The sequence below is a fragment of the Drosophila grimshawi genome, unplaced genomic scaffold (genome assembly GCF_018153295.1).
Source record: "Drosophila grimshawi isolate 15287-2541.00 unplaced genomic scaffold, ASM1815329v1 contig_44, whole genome shotgun sequence".
Taxonomy (NCBI): Eukaryota; Metazoa; Arthropoda; class Insecta; order Diptera; family Drosophilidae; genus Drosophila; species Drosophila grimshawi.
Window position 1 is genome coordinate 14970884 of NW_025063240.1, and position 15452 is coordinate 14986335.

Consider the following 15452-nt stretch of genomic DNA (forward strand, 5'->3'; position numbering starts at 1 on the left):
TGGCAACATTATTGCATATATGTATATATATATATATATATATATAGTCTCATTTATTTAAAAATTCCTCACTTTTCTAAGGATATTTAATATTCGATACATTGTAGCAGTTTGTATCTCTCGTTTTTTGGTTGCATGTTTTCATGCATTTTCGACGAGCAAATCCTTTTGGCAAATTGTGTATGCATCATAAAAAGGCAGAGAGAAACACACCACGAACATATCGAATTAAATAAATGTTATATTTTTATACGCTAAAGAGCGTAACCAAACTCTGCAACAGCTGCATGAGCTTTTAAACCAACTTATATATAAATATTTGTAGAATAATAAATGCTACATTAAGAAATGCTTTTAAAGTTATAATATTTAAATAATATTTATAATTAGAAAAATATCTAGCTCAAAATTGAAAGCTCCAAATGTGTGGCATACTTTTGAGATGGCATTCAACTTGTATATTTACATTGATACTGTTGCATCTATTCGGCTGGGATTTTCCCACAATATTTACTTGTGGATGTGTTTGTTTTCATGGGTGCCAAAATCCTTGTATTTGCAGATTTTGTGTTTGAGCCGTTTTACTTTTTTCTTATAAAAAATGTCTATAAATATGTATGTCGATTTTTTCCTTACCTATCTGTTCTTATATGCAAATTTTTTTGGCATTGCGGCGCAGTGAAATTGCTTAAATGGGTCAACTCACTCATGTGGCTCTGAAGTTTTTTTTCTCATATACAGCTTCCAGTTAAGGATGCGCTGTCTTTCACATATCAGTATAGCTTGGGTAAGGTTGTTAGCTCAATATGAGATAGCTGGTAATTGATTTGGCGGCTAGTTATTTTCGCTAACACTAACAACGAATGCTATCAAGAATAGCACTTAAGGGTCTTTATCATGCTGCTGTCCTAAAATGAACTGAAATTTCATTACATATATCTTATCCCAATAGTGCTGGCAGACCAAAGGGTCATATTGTGTTTTGACTTTTTGCAGCAACAGCAACAGCTGCCGGTCGCTGTTGCTTGTTGATAAAACCCTCAGCAAATGAAAAAAAAAAACGAAAAATCCTGCTGCCTCTGAGTCTAACATGCCTTCATGTGTCTGTGTGTGAACGAAATTCGCGTTGTGTGTTAAAATGTTATCGCACTTTCTCAACGCTTTTCCAAAACATATTCGCCAACAAGCGAGAGAGATAGAGAGAGAGACGGAGAGAGAGAGAGACGGAGAGAGAGAGAGAGACTGCGCCTAAAAGTACGCCTAATCCACCCACCAAAAAAGAGACTGTTGGTTTGGGCCAGGCCAAGTGCCTCTTTCTTGATGCGCACTCGTAATTGGGCCAACGTTCAGCTCCGGCAGCTGTAATTGTTTTGCTGTTGCATTTTAGCGCTCTTTTGCATGTCAGTTAACTAATTTCTCATTCTTGTTGATGTTTGCTCCACTTGGCATGCTTTTGTTTTTCATGTTTCATGTGTTTGTGTTTGAGTTTGAGTGTGCAACACGAGATAACATTTGTTGACTGCTATGCTATGAAAATGAACAAAAAGTAGCTGTCGACAATTGACCTGCATTCTTTGGCACAAAGCACTGATTGCTATTTGACCAATCGATTAACCTTTCTCTCTACCCTTCTCCATCATCTTGCTATCTGCTTCGCTGCTGGAGTCTGCACCTGTCGTGGTTTATTTTAATAACTCAATTTTATGGGCCTGACTACAGATATTGAGCTTGTGATTTTTTTATTTATCTATGTCCTTTTACCGACTTTGCCATTATTAATGCCAGACGGTGAGAGTTGCTTTACTCCGTTCGCATTTAGCATTGCCAAAATATAATTTATAATTCATTTTGTAGACAACCTGGTCACAAGCATAAAAACGTCTATAAATGTGAAGAAAAAAGTTTTATTGCCTTAAAACAAGTTGGCCTCAAATAAGCCGTTCTATGTGCCATAACTTGGCCTAGACGCACAAAGCCAAACAAAAAGAAAGAAAGAGGGAGCGAGAACGACACACAAACACATACGCACAGTTTTCACCATTCTCGTTCGCTCTCATTTGCCTATTAGCGTTGCTTCGGTACGCCATAAATCTAGAAGATACATTTATGCAGCATCAATGTGTGTACGTCGATGTATCTGTATCTGTATCTGTAGCCCACAATCAGTGCTTCGGTGTGTGCGTTTGTACCAAAAGCCGCATTTATTTTGTACGTGTCGGCCTTAACATTCAATTTCCTGTTGAACTCCGGCTCGGTTATTCGGCTGCCACATAAGGCGGCCGGTCTTCGAAAATCTCTCTTTACTGCTGTGCAAATGAAAAACGATGTAATTTAAACGAGCAACACTTATTTCTAACTGAAAGCTCGATAGTTTTTTTTAGGCCTTGGCAGTCACTGCGTATACGCATTCTTCAACGACCAATGCAATTCCCATTGGAATAACTCATGGACAGTAAACTCAGCACAACTGCTGTTCCATGCAATGCCCATTGTCATGAGTCATTCGAAACAGCACACAGCACTCACAAGACCGAACAAGAATCACAGCAATCTCTCTGCTGAAATCGTTTGAAGACCAGCGAGGCCCATAGATTCACCAGCAACTGGCAAATGTGCGATTAGGGATCGTTTTGCATTGTTCACGGCACAGATTCTTGTCCATCTCAAAACACGGCCAATAAATTTTGTATTCTCTCCTTGAAAGAGTTCACTTGTATTAAATGTGTATGTGTATTTTTAATATGTCTAGCTTTATGACCTAAACAATTCTTCTGTGATTTAATATTGGACGCTTAGAGCAGCTTTTGCATTTGTGATATATATTTATATACTATATATTGTATAGTACTATTGCATACATTTTATTGCATAACAAAACGTGAAGGGAATGTGAAAAGTAACACACAAGTTCCCGCTAGTGTTTGAATATAATTTTTAGGTGCTTAACATTATTTTACGCAATATTATTTTGCTCAACATTTTGTAGCTTTTGGTTTTAATTAGCTTGTAGCTTGTCCATAATATTCAGTTGTTTTGCAAAAGTTATCACCGAAAATGCAATCTTGGCCATCTGTTAAAAATTAATTATTACAACTAATCAATTTACTAGAGCGAGTCTTACTTCAATGTTGGTTTGCAAGCAGATCTTAAATTTGCCTCCGGCCTTAAAGTTAATCGGCTGCTGTGTCCGGTGTAAGAAGTATATCAAACTTTTCTTATAGCGCTTATCAGCATCGACCCAATTGGATTGAAATATTGCGATGGATAACATCTCACAATCCTTTTCAACAAGATCGCAGACATAGCAAAAGGGAAACGTTTGAAAGATCAGCACGATAATAAAGACAATTGTAGCCAGACCGATCCAAAAAGTCGCAAAGAAAAGCAAATTAAACAATGTTAAACCCAAACATACTCCTATGGAAATGAACTGTAAAAATATAGTAACCGATATGATGGGTCGAAAATTGTTACAAAATCTGCAAATTCGAACATAATATATGTATATTATAGAAATTAAGATTATGCATTGTTATTTCCACTTACTCCACAATAAGTTTGTAATCTTTACAACAGTTAACCAGCTCTTCGTAACTCTGATCCTCGGTTTCGTCACTATTTGTACGCAATCTATTAATGCGCTCCGTCAACAGTTTAATGTGAGTTCTCAAAATTAGTCCAAACATTAGTGGATACAGGAGCGCCATTTCGTCAAGATAACTTGCGACCGACGCGACAAAATATTCGAATGTACACACGATCCATAAATTCTGTGGGCTTGAGCGGTAGTCTATAAATGGATTGTAGAATCCCCATGGTGTTGATCCCATTAAAACGGAGCTCAGATATGTCAATGTCAAAAATATGGAACAGACTGCCGTATATATTAGAAAAGCAGTATTGCAGCGAACAACGCAACGATGAACTTCGAAGCGTTCCTCCATTCGGGTGCATCTTTTGTCCATAAGGTCTAGCAGATCCCATCCCTTATGGAATCGCCAGATATTTGGCAGCAAAGTTAAAACCTTTAATGGCACCGTTGTTGCATCGGGAACGCTTTGTATCGATGATAAGAAAGTGTTTACAGTGAAGCTGTCAAAGTCAAATATGTAAGTTGCGTAAAGTCCCACTTGCGTGTAGATGCCTCCCAACGAAAATACAACTACACTCCAAAAGCGATGGGCCCAATAATAGAGCTTCTCTTTCGGAGGTGGTATCCAGCCGACACACTTCATACCCCTTTCTAGATACTTGAAGGCATCTCGAGATGGAAGTAAATCTTCCAATGATGGCTCCCTCAAATATTCAAATATCATGAATGCAAGAACTTTCACTCGATGAGATTACGAAATGAACCGTTGAATCTGAACTGTAAAGGTTTCCATAAATTTCATCGTATTTATATGATTTTGCCGTGGGAATTTCGGTTGTTGTGCTAGTATTGCACAACTTCTTCCATATGAAATCGTTCTCAGCATACTCAGAATTTATTAGCAACCCAATAGTTCGATGTTTGTAAAGGGGTTTGCTTCAGCTTAATATTTAATAAGTTTGCTATAAGAACTTACAAATATCACCAGGTGCATGAAGATGACATATAGGCGTATCTGAAATATGAGGGGCTGTATAATATACCTTCTGCTCGAATTCCCATGTCATTGGTATTGTAACTGCAAATTTGTGCTAAAATTCACATTTCGAAATCAATATTTTCTTTTGTGTGCCTTGCATCATCTATGACCTAAACAATTCTTCTGTGATTTAATATTGGACGCTTAGAGCAGCTTTTGCATTTGTGATATATATTTATATACTATATATAGTATAGTATTATTGCATACATTTTATTGCATAACAAAACGTGAAGGGAATGTGAAAAGTAACACACAAGTTCCCGCTAGTGTTTGAATATAATTTTTAGGTGCTTAACATTATTTTACGCAATATTATTTTGCTCAACATTTTGTAGCTTTTGGTTTTAATTAGCTTGTAGCTTGTCCATAATATTCAGTTGTTTTGCAAAAGTTATCACCGAAAATGCAATCTTGGCCATCTGTTAAAAATTAATTATTACAACTAATCAATTTACTAGAGCGAGTCTTACTTCAATGTTGGTTTGCAAGCAGATCTTAAATTTGCCTCCGGCCTTAATGTTAATCGGCTGCTGTGTCCGGTGTAAGAAGTATATCAAACTTTGCTTATAGCGCTTATCAGCATCGACCCAATTGGATTGAAATATTGCGATGGATAACATCTCACAATCCTTTTCAACAAGATCGCAGACATAGCAAAAGGGAAACGTTTGAAAGACCAGCAAGATAATAAAGGCAATTGTAGCCAGACCGATCCAAAAAGTCGCAAAGAAAAGCAAATTAAACAATGTTAAACCCAAACATACTCCTATGGAAATGAACTGTAAAAATATAGTAACCGATATGATGGGTCGAAAATTGTTACAAAATCTGCAAATTCGAACATAATATATGTATATTATAGAAATTAAGATTATGCATTGTTATTTCCACTTACTCCACAATAAGTTTGTAATCTTTACAACAGTTAACCAGCTCTTCGTAACTCTGATCCTCGGTTTCGTCACTATTTGTACGCAATCTATTAATGCGCTCCGTCAACAGTTTAATATGAGTTCTCAAAATTAGTCCAAACATTAGTGGATACAGGTCCGCCATTTCGTCAAGATAACTTGCGGCCGACCCGACAAAATATTCGAATGTACACGCGATCCATAAATTCTGTGGACTTGAGCGGTAGTCTATAAATGGATTGTAGAATCCCCATGGTGTTGATCCCATTAAAACGGAGCTCAGATATGTCAATGTCAAAAATATGGAATAGACTGCCGTATATATTATAAAAGCAGTATTGCAGCGAACAACGCAACGATGAACTTCGAAGCGTTCCTCCATTCGGGTGCATCTTTTGTCCATAAGGTCTAGCAGATCCCTTGCCTTATGGAATCGCCACATATTTGGCAGCAAAGTTAAAACCTTTAATGGCACCGTTGTTGCATCGGGAACGCTTTGTATCGATGATAAGAAAGTGTTTACAGTGAAGCTGTCAAAGTCAAATATGTAAGTTGCGTAAAGTCCCACTTGCGTGTAGATGCCTCCCAACGAAAATACAACTACACTCCAAAAGCGATAGGCCCAATAATAGAGCTTCTCTTTCGGAGGTGGTATCCAGCCGACACACTTCATACCCCTTTCTAGATACTTGAAGGCATCTCGAGATGGAAGTAAATCTTCCAATGATGGCTCCCTCAAATATTCAAATATCATGAATGCAAGAACTTTCACTCGATGAGATTACGAAATGAACCGTTGAATCTGAACTGTAAAGGTTTCCATAAATTGCATCGTATTTATATGATTTTGCCGTGGTAGTTTCGGTTGTTGTGCTAGTATTGCACAACTTCTTCCATATGAAATCGTTCTCAACATACTCATAATTTATTAGCAACCCAATAGTTGGATGTTTGTAAAGGGGTTTGCTTCAGCTTAATATTTAATAAGTTTGCTATAAGAACTTACAAATATCACCAGGTGCATGAAGATGACATATAGGCGTATCTGAAATATGAGGGGCTGTATAATATACCTTCTGCTCGAATTCGCATGTCATTGGTATTGTAACTGCAAATTTGTGCTAAAATTCACATTTCGAAATCAATATTTTCTTTTGTGTGCCTTGCATCAATGTTGGTTATCATGAAGATCGTAACGATGCCACCGGCTGCTGAGCCTGGTGTAAGAATTAAATTTGAATTTTCCTTCCATCGTAAAAAGAAAACTTTAGGAAAATCAGCAAAACAATTAAGGTAATTGTGGCAAGATAGGCATAAACAATCGAAAGAAGATCAGGTTAAACTCTTAATATTCAAAGAACAGTCATTCTGTTAATATCGCTTGCCACATATACATATTATAGAACTGAAGTTATTGCATGATTCTGAACTAACTTGACAATATATTTTATTTCCCAACATTTTTCACTAGCTTTTTTTTCCATACATAATTTTGTATGGTTATTGTAGTTTGAGTGATTTGAAATGGGCGTGGCTCAATGGCTTCGAAAATTTATGCAGTTTTCAATGCCATTACTCAGCTGTGAGTCCCGCAGCGCTGGCAACCATTTGGTCGAGTGTTGGGCGATAATTCTCGGGCTAAATGCTACCAAATTAGTTTGAAATTATCTTGTGAAATAAATCTCAACGCTATGAGCGGCTTTTTATTGCATTTTATGAGCACAAATTATTTATGATTTGCCGCATAATTTACTTCCGAACTGCTACTTTTTGTTGCTTATGTTACGCTCGAGGGTGTTACGATTTTGAATTTTGAAAAAAAAGAATATAAATATATATATTGTTATAATTGAACTGCCGATCGGCACACCATATCGTAATGTCGGCAATTTGTTGCCGCTACATGTGGGCCTGGCAGCCAGGTGGTAATTATTCTCAAATCGTGCTTAATTACTCAAGGTGGAGTGGGGCCAAAGATATTTGCCACCGTCGATGCCGAGACACATTTTTATAATTTATATAAGTGAGAGTTAAATTGTGATAAAAACAATTTTCGAGTATGTATTTTCGAGTAGCTGTGCTACAATTAGTGTTCAAGTGTGCGCAGTCTCTTAGCAAGCAGTGTGTTATAATCTTGCCTCAATTTCTAGGGTCGTATAGCGTGTAGGCCAACTGTTAAAGAGATCGAAACAAGAATTCAATAAGCTGAAATTTTTTCAATTTGCTTCCGGGCTTTTTGTTTTTAGCTTTTGGTTTTTGTGTTTGATTTTGTTTTTGTTTTTGACGTATTTTAGCCACCAACTGTGGTTGGCATATTTATTATTGTTTGCCTTGTTGCTGCTGCTGGCTGTGGTAGCTCTTGATAGCCTTGTGATTTCGTTTCTGAAAGATTTGCGCCGCTTTGTCGGCCATGATAAATACAACAAACAATTTTCAGGTTTTGTTTTTTTTCTTCTGAGTTGTGTTGTTTCGTTTTCATGCATTCTCTGCTCTGGTGGCCGCAGGACAAAATGCCAGGCCCCACAACTACATTGTAGGTCGCAAAACGCAGTTGTTGTGCAGTTGCCCAGTTTGCTGCTGTTGTCGTTGAGTCAACAATTTAAGACACAATTTGGCTGTTGCTTTTGCTGGTTTTGCTCATTGGCACTCAGTCCAGCGACGACCTTTTTGCTGGCGCATCCGCAACAAATATTTCAAATTAGAAGCAAACAACTATGACAGCACGCGGAAGGACCTCAACCCGAAACTGCTCTGGACCACACCTTGTCTGCTGTTAATGCTGATGTTGGTGTTGTTGTTGCTGCTGCTGCTGCTGCTGCTGCATTTGGCTGGCGACAATACATCAAACAGCAAGACAGAAATGAGCAACGGGGGTCGCCGCTGCTGTGTGTGTTGACACTGACATAGGAGGCGATTGCAGGCGGCTCCAGCTGAGTGATGACCGGCGACAATCGGCCAAATCGAAAGCTACACAAAGACAGAGAATCAGCTACATAGTAGTGCCAGTCCACGATGCTACATTGTGTGGACAAAACTTCCTGGAAATTAATTAAAGCTCGCACAGAGCGAGCAGCAGCAACAGAAACAGCAAAGAGTTTCGTAGCCGGACTGCCTCAATAATTATCGACGCTTATCAAAGGCACCGTTACCGATGCGCGCGTACACATGAGCTGGGCCCACCAAGTATGGAGTTGCACATGTGGCATCATCTAGGTGGAATGTGCCTCTTGCTGCTGCTTCGGCTGCAGTTTCTGCAGTTGCTGCTGCTGTGTCGGCTTTTGTTCATTTTGGTGCGCTGCAATTAATATTCAGCGCCGTTGGCTGATCATAATTTACGTGCTGAGTTTACGATGCGACTGCGACTGCAACTGCTGCGACTACAACTGAGTCTATATGCTTGGGGGCGTAACCGCCAACCGCTTGCAAAGTGGGCGTATTCTGTTACCAGGAGAGCCAAGTCAACAATAGCTAGCTGGGGATCCAGCCTAGTATCCTGATGGTGCTGCTGGCTAACAAAAGCGCATTCTATTTACATTTTCAGCGAGACTTACACGTGTTTCTGCACATGCGTGCATCATACGAAGTTTGTTGCATGCAGCTGCAGACAAGTTTTGTGGCCTAGGCAGATATTCCACATAAATTAAAATCAACATTTAAGATACCAATAAATAACCAAATAGAAGCAGCTAAAAAAAAGAGTGCTGCTGCCTAATTAGGAAGACAGACGAACAGACGGCTCCGTTTGACTGGCCACCCATTGTCGTTGTCGCTGCTCCCATTTATGAACCACTTTGGAAATAGGGTTAAGAGTGACACACAGGAGACCTACATATGCGCGAAAACTCATTTGCATTTGCTTCCTAACGACACGATGCGACAGCATGATCTGTAGCCAGGGTTCGTTGCCATTCACTATGCTGGGCTTGGGCAGGCAAATCTTTAAGATAGACCCGATCCAGACGGACGTCAGCTTAGTCAGGGAGTCAGTCAGTCAGGGAGTCAGCGAGTCAGCGAGTCACTTGGTTGTTGCATGTCACTTGGCTTTATGCAGTCATTCGCGCCGGTTTTTTGGTTTCTTTTTGTTTTGATTTTTTTATTTATTTTTGCCATTTCATTCGGTCGCTGGTGTTTATCAAAAATCCATCGATGTGGCCCTCACTTGGGACAGAGTCGGAGAGTGGTCATTAAAATATATATGACACCCACCAGAACCACGATGCTATGTGTTGTGCTCTTTCCTGCTCGCACTAATTAGGCACAGTTGCACGTACCCCTGTGTCCCGTCTCTTTTTAGTTTGGAGTGGCTGCCTTGCCATGCTTTGCTTTGCCTTCGCTTGGTTGTGCTTCGTGTGTGGTCCAATTAATTTTTCGAATAGAGCAATCAACTTGCTGCCTTTGTTGTTGTTTTTGGTCTTTATGGCTGTTGTTCAACATGTTGCAGGTCAATTTGTTGTCCTCCAAAAAATGCATATCTGGGACGTCAACTAACAGCGTGTGTGGTCCGCAGCGCTTTGTTTGAAGAGTTTCGCTTCTCAATTAGTTGAGCTTGTCAACGTCTCCCTAATAATCTCTAATTAGACAACAGACACTCACATTTCCTGAATGTCTTTTATTTGGGTGTCTTTGATGGTTTTGTCCGTGTTTGCAGTTGGCAAAGCTCGTGCCTTGATTTGGTTTTTGGCCCGTTCGCTTTCCTGTCTTAATTAATTTGATGCCAAAGTGCATTCTGAGTTAAGTTCTTGAACTGTGTTGTCCTGACAATATTTGCCGTTTGCAGTTTGCTGTTGCTTTGTTAACGCACCAGCCACTAGCTAATTAGCTAAGTGAGCCTAGAAAACGAAACCCAAATTCAGGTCGCATACTGAGCCTATGACTATGGCCATATATATTCCGTGCGGGGGGCGAAGGTGGTTGGTGGTTGGCATGCTGAGATGTACGGCTTATAAGGCAATTTGATTGTGGTTTCCTGTTACTGCAAATGCAAATTGGCAAAGATGAATGTGCATTGCTTCGGTTTTGGCTTGTTGTGTTGTAAGCCAGAAAGGTGTTGTTGGTTTGGTTGCACATACTCTAATCAACGAATTAAGCTTTGTTCGGCTTGTCGAATTTGGCCTTATATGAACAATAATTTGAGAAGTGGTATTTAATTAGTGTGTTTTCTGATTTAATTCTCTGAATGAGTAATATAAGTAATAACATAAAAGAGATATCCATGGCTCAGATCTTCTGCTGCAGTAACATTTATTAAAGTGGCAAACTTTGATGTTACGCCCAAGGTGTTTCAGCATATTCATGTTAATGTATGCATGCAACAGAAATAGAATATTCCTTACTGCGAGAAATGTTACTTGCAAGTGTAATGAGAGCGCGAACACATATCTCTGAATTGGGCTCAAAATATGCAGCCTGCAGCTAAGCTCCCTTTCTTCGTCACCCCGCATGACACATCTATGTAGATGTAGCGAATGCATTGCTGAGCGTAGCTGCCGGACTGAAAGATGTGCAACTGGCAACTGTGGAAAATGCAATGCAGCTCCCAGGCGAATACCTTGGAACAGGGACTTGTCACTGGGTCGCCCGCTCCGCCTGTTCGGAGCTCGACAATAAAAGATAATCAAGCTGCAGCTTCAGCTTCAGCTCCATGTTGTATCTTGAGCAACGTCTGCAGCTCCTTGGAATAAATTGCCATGTTGTTACAATTTCTTCGTGTTGCCGGCATAAATTTCGATCCGAGCTGTGGCATGGCGCAAATCCTCGCCTGCTGCTTCTGCGGCTGAAGCTAGCGATCTGTACGCATTTCCCATGCTGAAAGTCAGTGGTTGCCACTGCAACTGAAACTGTTGCTGCCTCAGTTTAACTGGCTGACATTCTAAGGTGCAACATGCAAATAATTAATAGCATTATAAGATGCACTCACGAAATCGCACCGAACAACGTCAAGTGTTGTAATAATTCAGCTGAGCGGGGGGCGTGTCGTTGCTGCTGCGGCATGTGTCGCGTTGCGGACAAGGACAATAAATGTTTGGGAAAGGCCAGGCTCAGAGTCACGCTTCGACATGGCTGTGGACACGGAGTAGCAGCAGCAGCAGCAGCAGCACTGGCACCAGCACCAGAAAATTTACCCCATACGAAATTACATAATCCCCCAGCAAAGGTGTTAATGCAAATGGCAAAATATGCTAATGAGTCTAATGCTTGGCCCCATAGATGCCAATTGCAGCTCCTTCGTTTGCCTCCTGGTCTGGGCGTCAGAAGAGATTTTTGTTTTATGCCGCTGTTGCTGCAAACATGCCGCAACGGCAACATAATTGCCGCACGTATGTTGCTCGTGCAAGGACTGTCTGCTGACCAACTTGCACCTTTAGATGGTGCAACTGCAACGCCGTATGCTTTCGTTTTGGGTCAACCACCAGCCACGAGCAAGCAATGAAGAAATTGAAGACAATCAATGCGCCTGCTCCTGACATTGATTTATGAACTCATGGAAAATTAGGCAATGCCATGTTTGGTCACAGGTCTCGCTGCTACCTCTTTAAGATGCGCAACCAAGAGTTGCGGGTTGCCAAAAAGTCAATGAACTCCACCAGTTGCAGATGTCGCTTTCTAAAAACTACGAACTACGTGATTGAACCTTGAGAATTTAATTTTGCATTGCTTTTACCAGAAATTCGGATCAATAAAGTTCAAATTCGAATTTCGAGATGGATTTTTGTCTACAGCTAAATTCCATTTTGCCTTTAATATCTTTTCCTGTTGTAAAGCTGACATTCTGTTTTCAATTTGGCAAACCAAGAAGAAACAAGTTGGTATATTGTGAAAACCCTTCATAATGTAGCCTTTTCACAATTTCCAATTTCATTAACGAAAGTCTCTCAATAATTAAGAGCACATATAGAACATAATTCTGTTGTTGATCCTATCTGATCCCTGCAGAACAGTTGTACAACTCCCCCAGCGACAATTACAAGGTGGGGGTCATTTAATAACATCGATAAAGTTCAATAACCACACCATATGACTGTTGGTCAGAAAAGGAAAACGTGGAACGGAGGGAAAAATCACATGCGGTTTATTACCAACACCGAAAACGAGTTAAAATTGTGGCGAAAAAATTGCATAATTTGTGTGACGTTTGTAACTGCTGCGAGTTGGCAATAAAATGTCATTTACGAGTGCAGCGAGGGCCACTCACTCGCCACGGATATATATGTATATTCATTTTTATTCATACTACTCCATACATATCTACACATATAAAATGCACGAATTTTAATTAATTGATAAATTCGGTAAAGAGCACTCCCGGAAAACAACACACACAAAAGGCTCTGTGGCTGCCAGAGAAGAAGACGAAAAAGAAGCGCGGCTGTCAATTACGAGGACAGAAACAGGTACGATAGCTCCTTCCTTGGAGGTTAATGTTTGGGCTGAATTTTGCCGAGTAGCTGCCGCATTCGTATTCCCAAGCTGCCCTTTTGCGGCTGCCGGTTGGATGGGCGTTAATATTCATGAATCGAAATAATTTGACAGTTTGGGCCAACATGCGAGTATGTTGGCAATATTTATGTTTGCTCCACTCGCTGCATTTGTGCTGCTGTTTTACTTCTTTTTTTTTTTGCCGCTGCTGCTGTTGCCATGGTCATGAGCTGCTGTCAAATGATGGTGCTGCTGCTGATGCTGCTTTCTGCTCCTGCTACGTGTGTCTGTCTTCAATCTCCGGTCTGATGTCTCCTGCCCCCGGGTCTCCGGTCCCTTTGGCCGCACAGCGCTGCATGAGGCGTTGGTGAAAAGTACTCGAAATAATTGACAGCTGTGGCTGCCTTTTTTGTTAACGTTGCGAACGGCGCTTTGTTGCTTGTTGTCTGCTGCCTTTTAATTGCAGTCTCTTACAACACCCCGTCGCGCATTCGATCCACCACAATTCTCAATGCAACCAGGCAAACTTGGCAAGTGTCTCGGCAGTTTTCAACTTTGTTGTTGACTTTCGCATCGCCATCGCCATCGCCATCACCATTGCCGTCGACTTGGTCAGGCATTGTGTCGTTAACTCATCTTTGGCGCATCTCCGACTGGGGATTATCTGCAGCGAACTGCCCTTAGCACCATTGCGCGCCTCTTTAATAGTCACATAAACTAGAAGCCTTGACATTTATTGGATGATTCTCTTGCATAGCCAAAGGATGCACCAGCTGAGCTTCTTTTGCTAATATACAAGCATTGATCATTGGGGGTGCTTAAGAGCGCTGCCTTATCATACTATAAAACGCGCCCAGCTAAGTATATATTTCTTAGATGTCAGCGACATGCCAAAATCACTTATTACTTACTTAAAACTCAGCAAATCGTAATTTAATATTTGCAGTGTTTCAAATGATTTTTGTCGGCTTTATGATGATTGAAAGTGTTTTTTAATTAATCATTTTTAAATCTTTTCTCTGGTTTATAATGAATGCTTATTACTTACTTTTATTGCTTCGAGTTATACGTAGGTATTGAAACCATTTCTGCATCTCAACTATTCACAATTAATTGTGGTAAGAAACTCCGCCCTAGACAGCATGCGAACTGCTGTCTTCATGATTGCTCTTCATTCGTCGAGTTCAAAAAGCTTCCCAGCCAATCATCGGGCTGTCTGTCTTGATGTGCTTTGTGCCCAGTGCAACTGCTTCATATTTTGCATGAGCAAACTTGGGTCGAGTGCGGCACTTTTCGACAACGCCTCGAGGGAACGCAACCATTCGCAGGGTAGTTGTGTCGTATACCAATTAATTCAAGTTCAGTTACAATGGGCCCAAAAGTTGACAGGCCACTGAGCAGTGAATTGATGGACCTGTTGTGAAGACTACAACTTTTCTATAGGCTGCTATATAGGCGTGTGTCCCAGCAACAGCTGCGTTGACCCTAATTGTTTTAATGAATTTACTGCGGTTTTTCGCAATTTGCATGTAACTTTTCCATAAAAGGGCCGACATCAGAATTGAGGGGCGCGGCGCAGGGCCAGAAGAGGCGACATTAGTTTGTCACTGCATCAAAATATCGCAGAGCAGTTGGAGAGCCCTCTGGCTCTCAACCATTTTGCTGACCATTTTCGGACACGCAAATTGCTAATTGAAAATAAATTGCACTTTAATTTGTTATGATGTCGAAAGACTGAAACAGAAACTGAGAGACTGTGCAGCCTTGGTGGGGATAGGGAGTGGTGAGGATAGTGGTTGGAGGAGGTGGATATCGTTCTGTGTTGCGGTTAGTTGCCTCAGCGATAAATTGTGCAAATGCTTGTCAAATTGCCGACCACAAAATGACCAAAAAGATCGGTCAAATTAAAGATTCGATATGCCACTTTCACTCAACACTGTCACCTGGCAGCTGCTGTAGCCACGCCACAGACGCACACACAGACGGTAGCTAGAGCAGTAGTTGCCCACGCCTCACGCCCACGCGTACCACAACCACACCACCAGAGCAACCACACAAGGCGGATGACAGACGCGGTTTCTGCAACTGCCACTCATAAATTGTAACCTATTTAACTGCGCGGTGGCGGCTTGTGTAGCCAACTATACTCGAACTCGAAGTCGGAGTCGGACTTCTCCTGGTCAGGGGAGCTGTAATAATTTGTAGCTCTAATTGCGCACCACTGTGCGACGAGTTTTGTGTGGCTATTTTTGTGACTATTTCGCATTTAATGAAATTACAATAAACGCACGTCGCAAGGCAAAAGCAGCCGACGCTTGTCGACGCAATCAGCAGTGGATGCTGGTGTTGGGGAGGCATAGTAAATATAGTTTGTGGAGGCAGGGGGAGTTGCATGGAAGTCGTTAGCAGGAGCAGTCCATTAGTGCGTTGGCGTTGCACGTCTTTTGGCTTGCCAACTTGCTTTTTTGGTCTGGTTTCGACTGCTGGCAAT

The 15452-nt window shown here is 40.9% G+C and overlaps 2 protein-coding genes across 2 annotated transcripts; both read right to left on the minus strand.

Moving 5' to 3' along the window:
* Positions 1-2992: 2992 nt before the first annotated feature.
* Positions 2993-4316, minus strand: LOC116806502 (odorant receptor 42b-like). Its single transcript, XM_043215377.1, has 3 exons — positions 3547-4316; positions 3122-3479; positions 2993-3070 (listed from the first exon to the last, which is right to left on the minus strand). Exons 1-3 carry the CDS (start codon positions 4314-4316, stop codon positions 2996-2998), a joined length of 1203 nt encoding a protein of 400 aa, XP_043071312.1. The 3' UTR covers positions 2993-2995.
* Positions 4317-4975: 659 nt separating this feature from the next.
* LOC6556833 (odorant receptor 42b) lies at positions 4976-6299 on the minus strand. The gene is made up of 3 exons (XM_001984118.3): positions 5530-6299; positions 5105-5462; positions 4976-5053 (listed from the first exon to the last, which is right to left on the minus strand). Exons 1-3 carry the CDS (start codon positions 6297-6299, stop codon positions 4979-4981), a joined length of 1203 nt encoding a protein of 400 aa, XP_001984154.3. The 3' UTR covers positions 4976-4978.
* Between the last annotated feature and the right edge of the window lie 9153 nt (positions 6300-15452).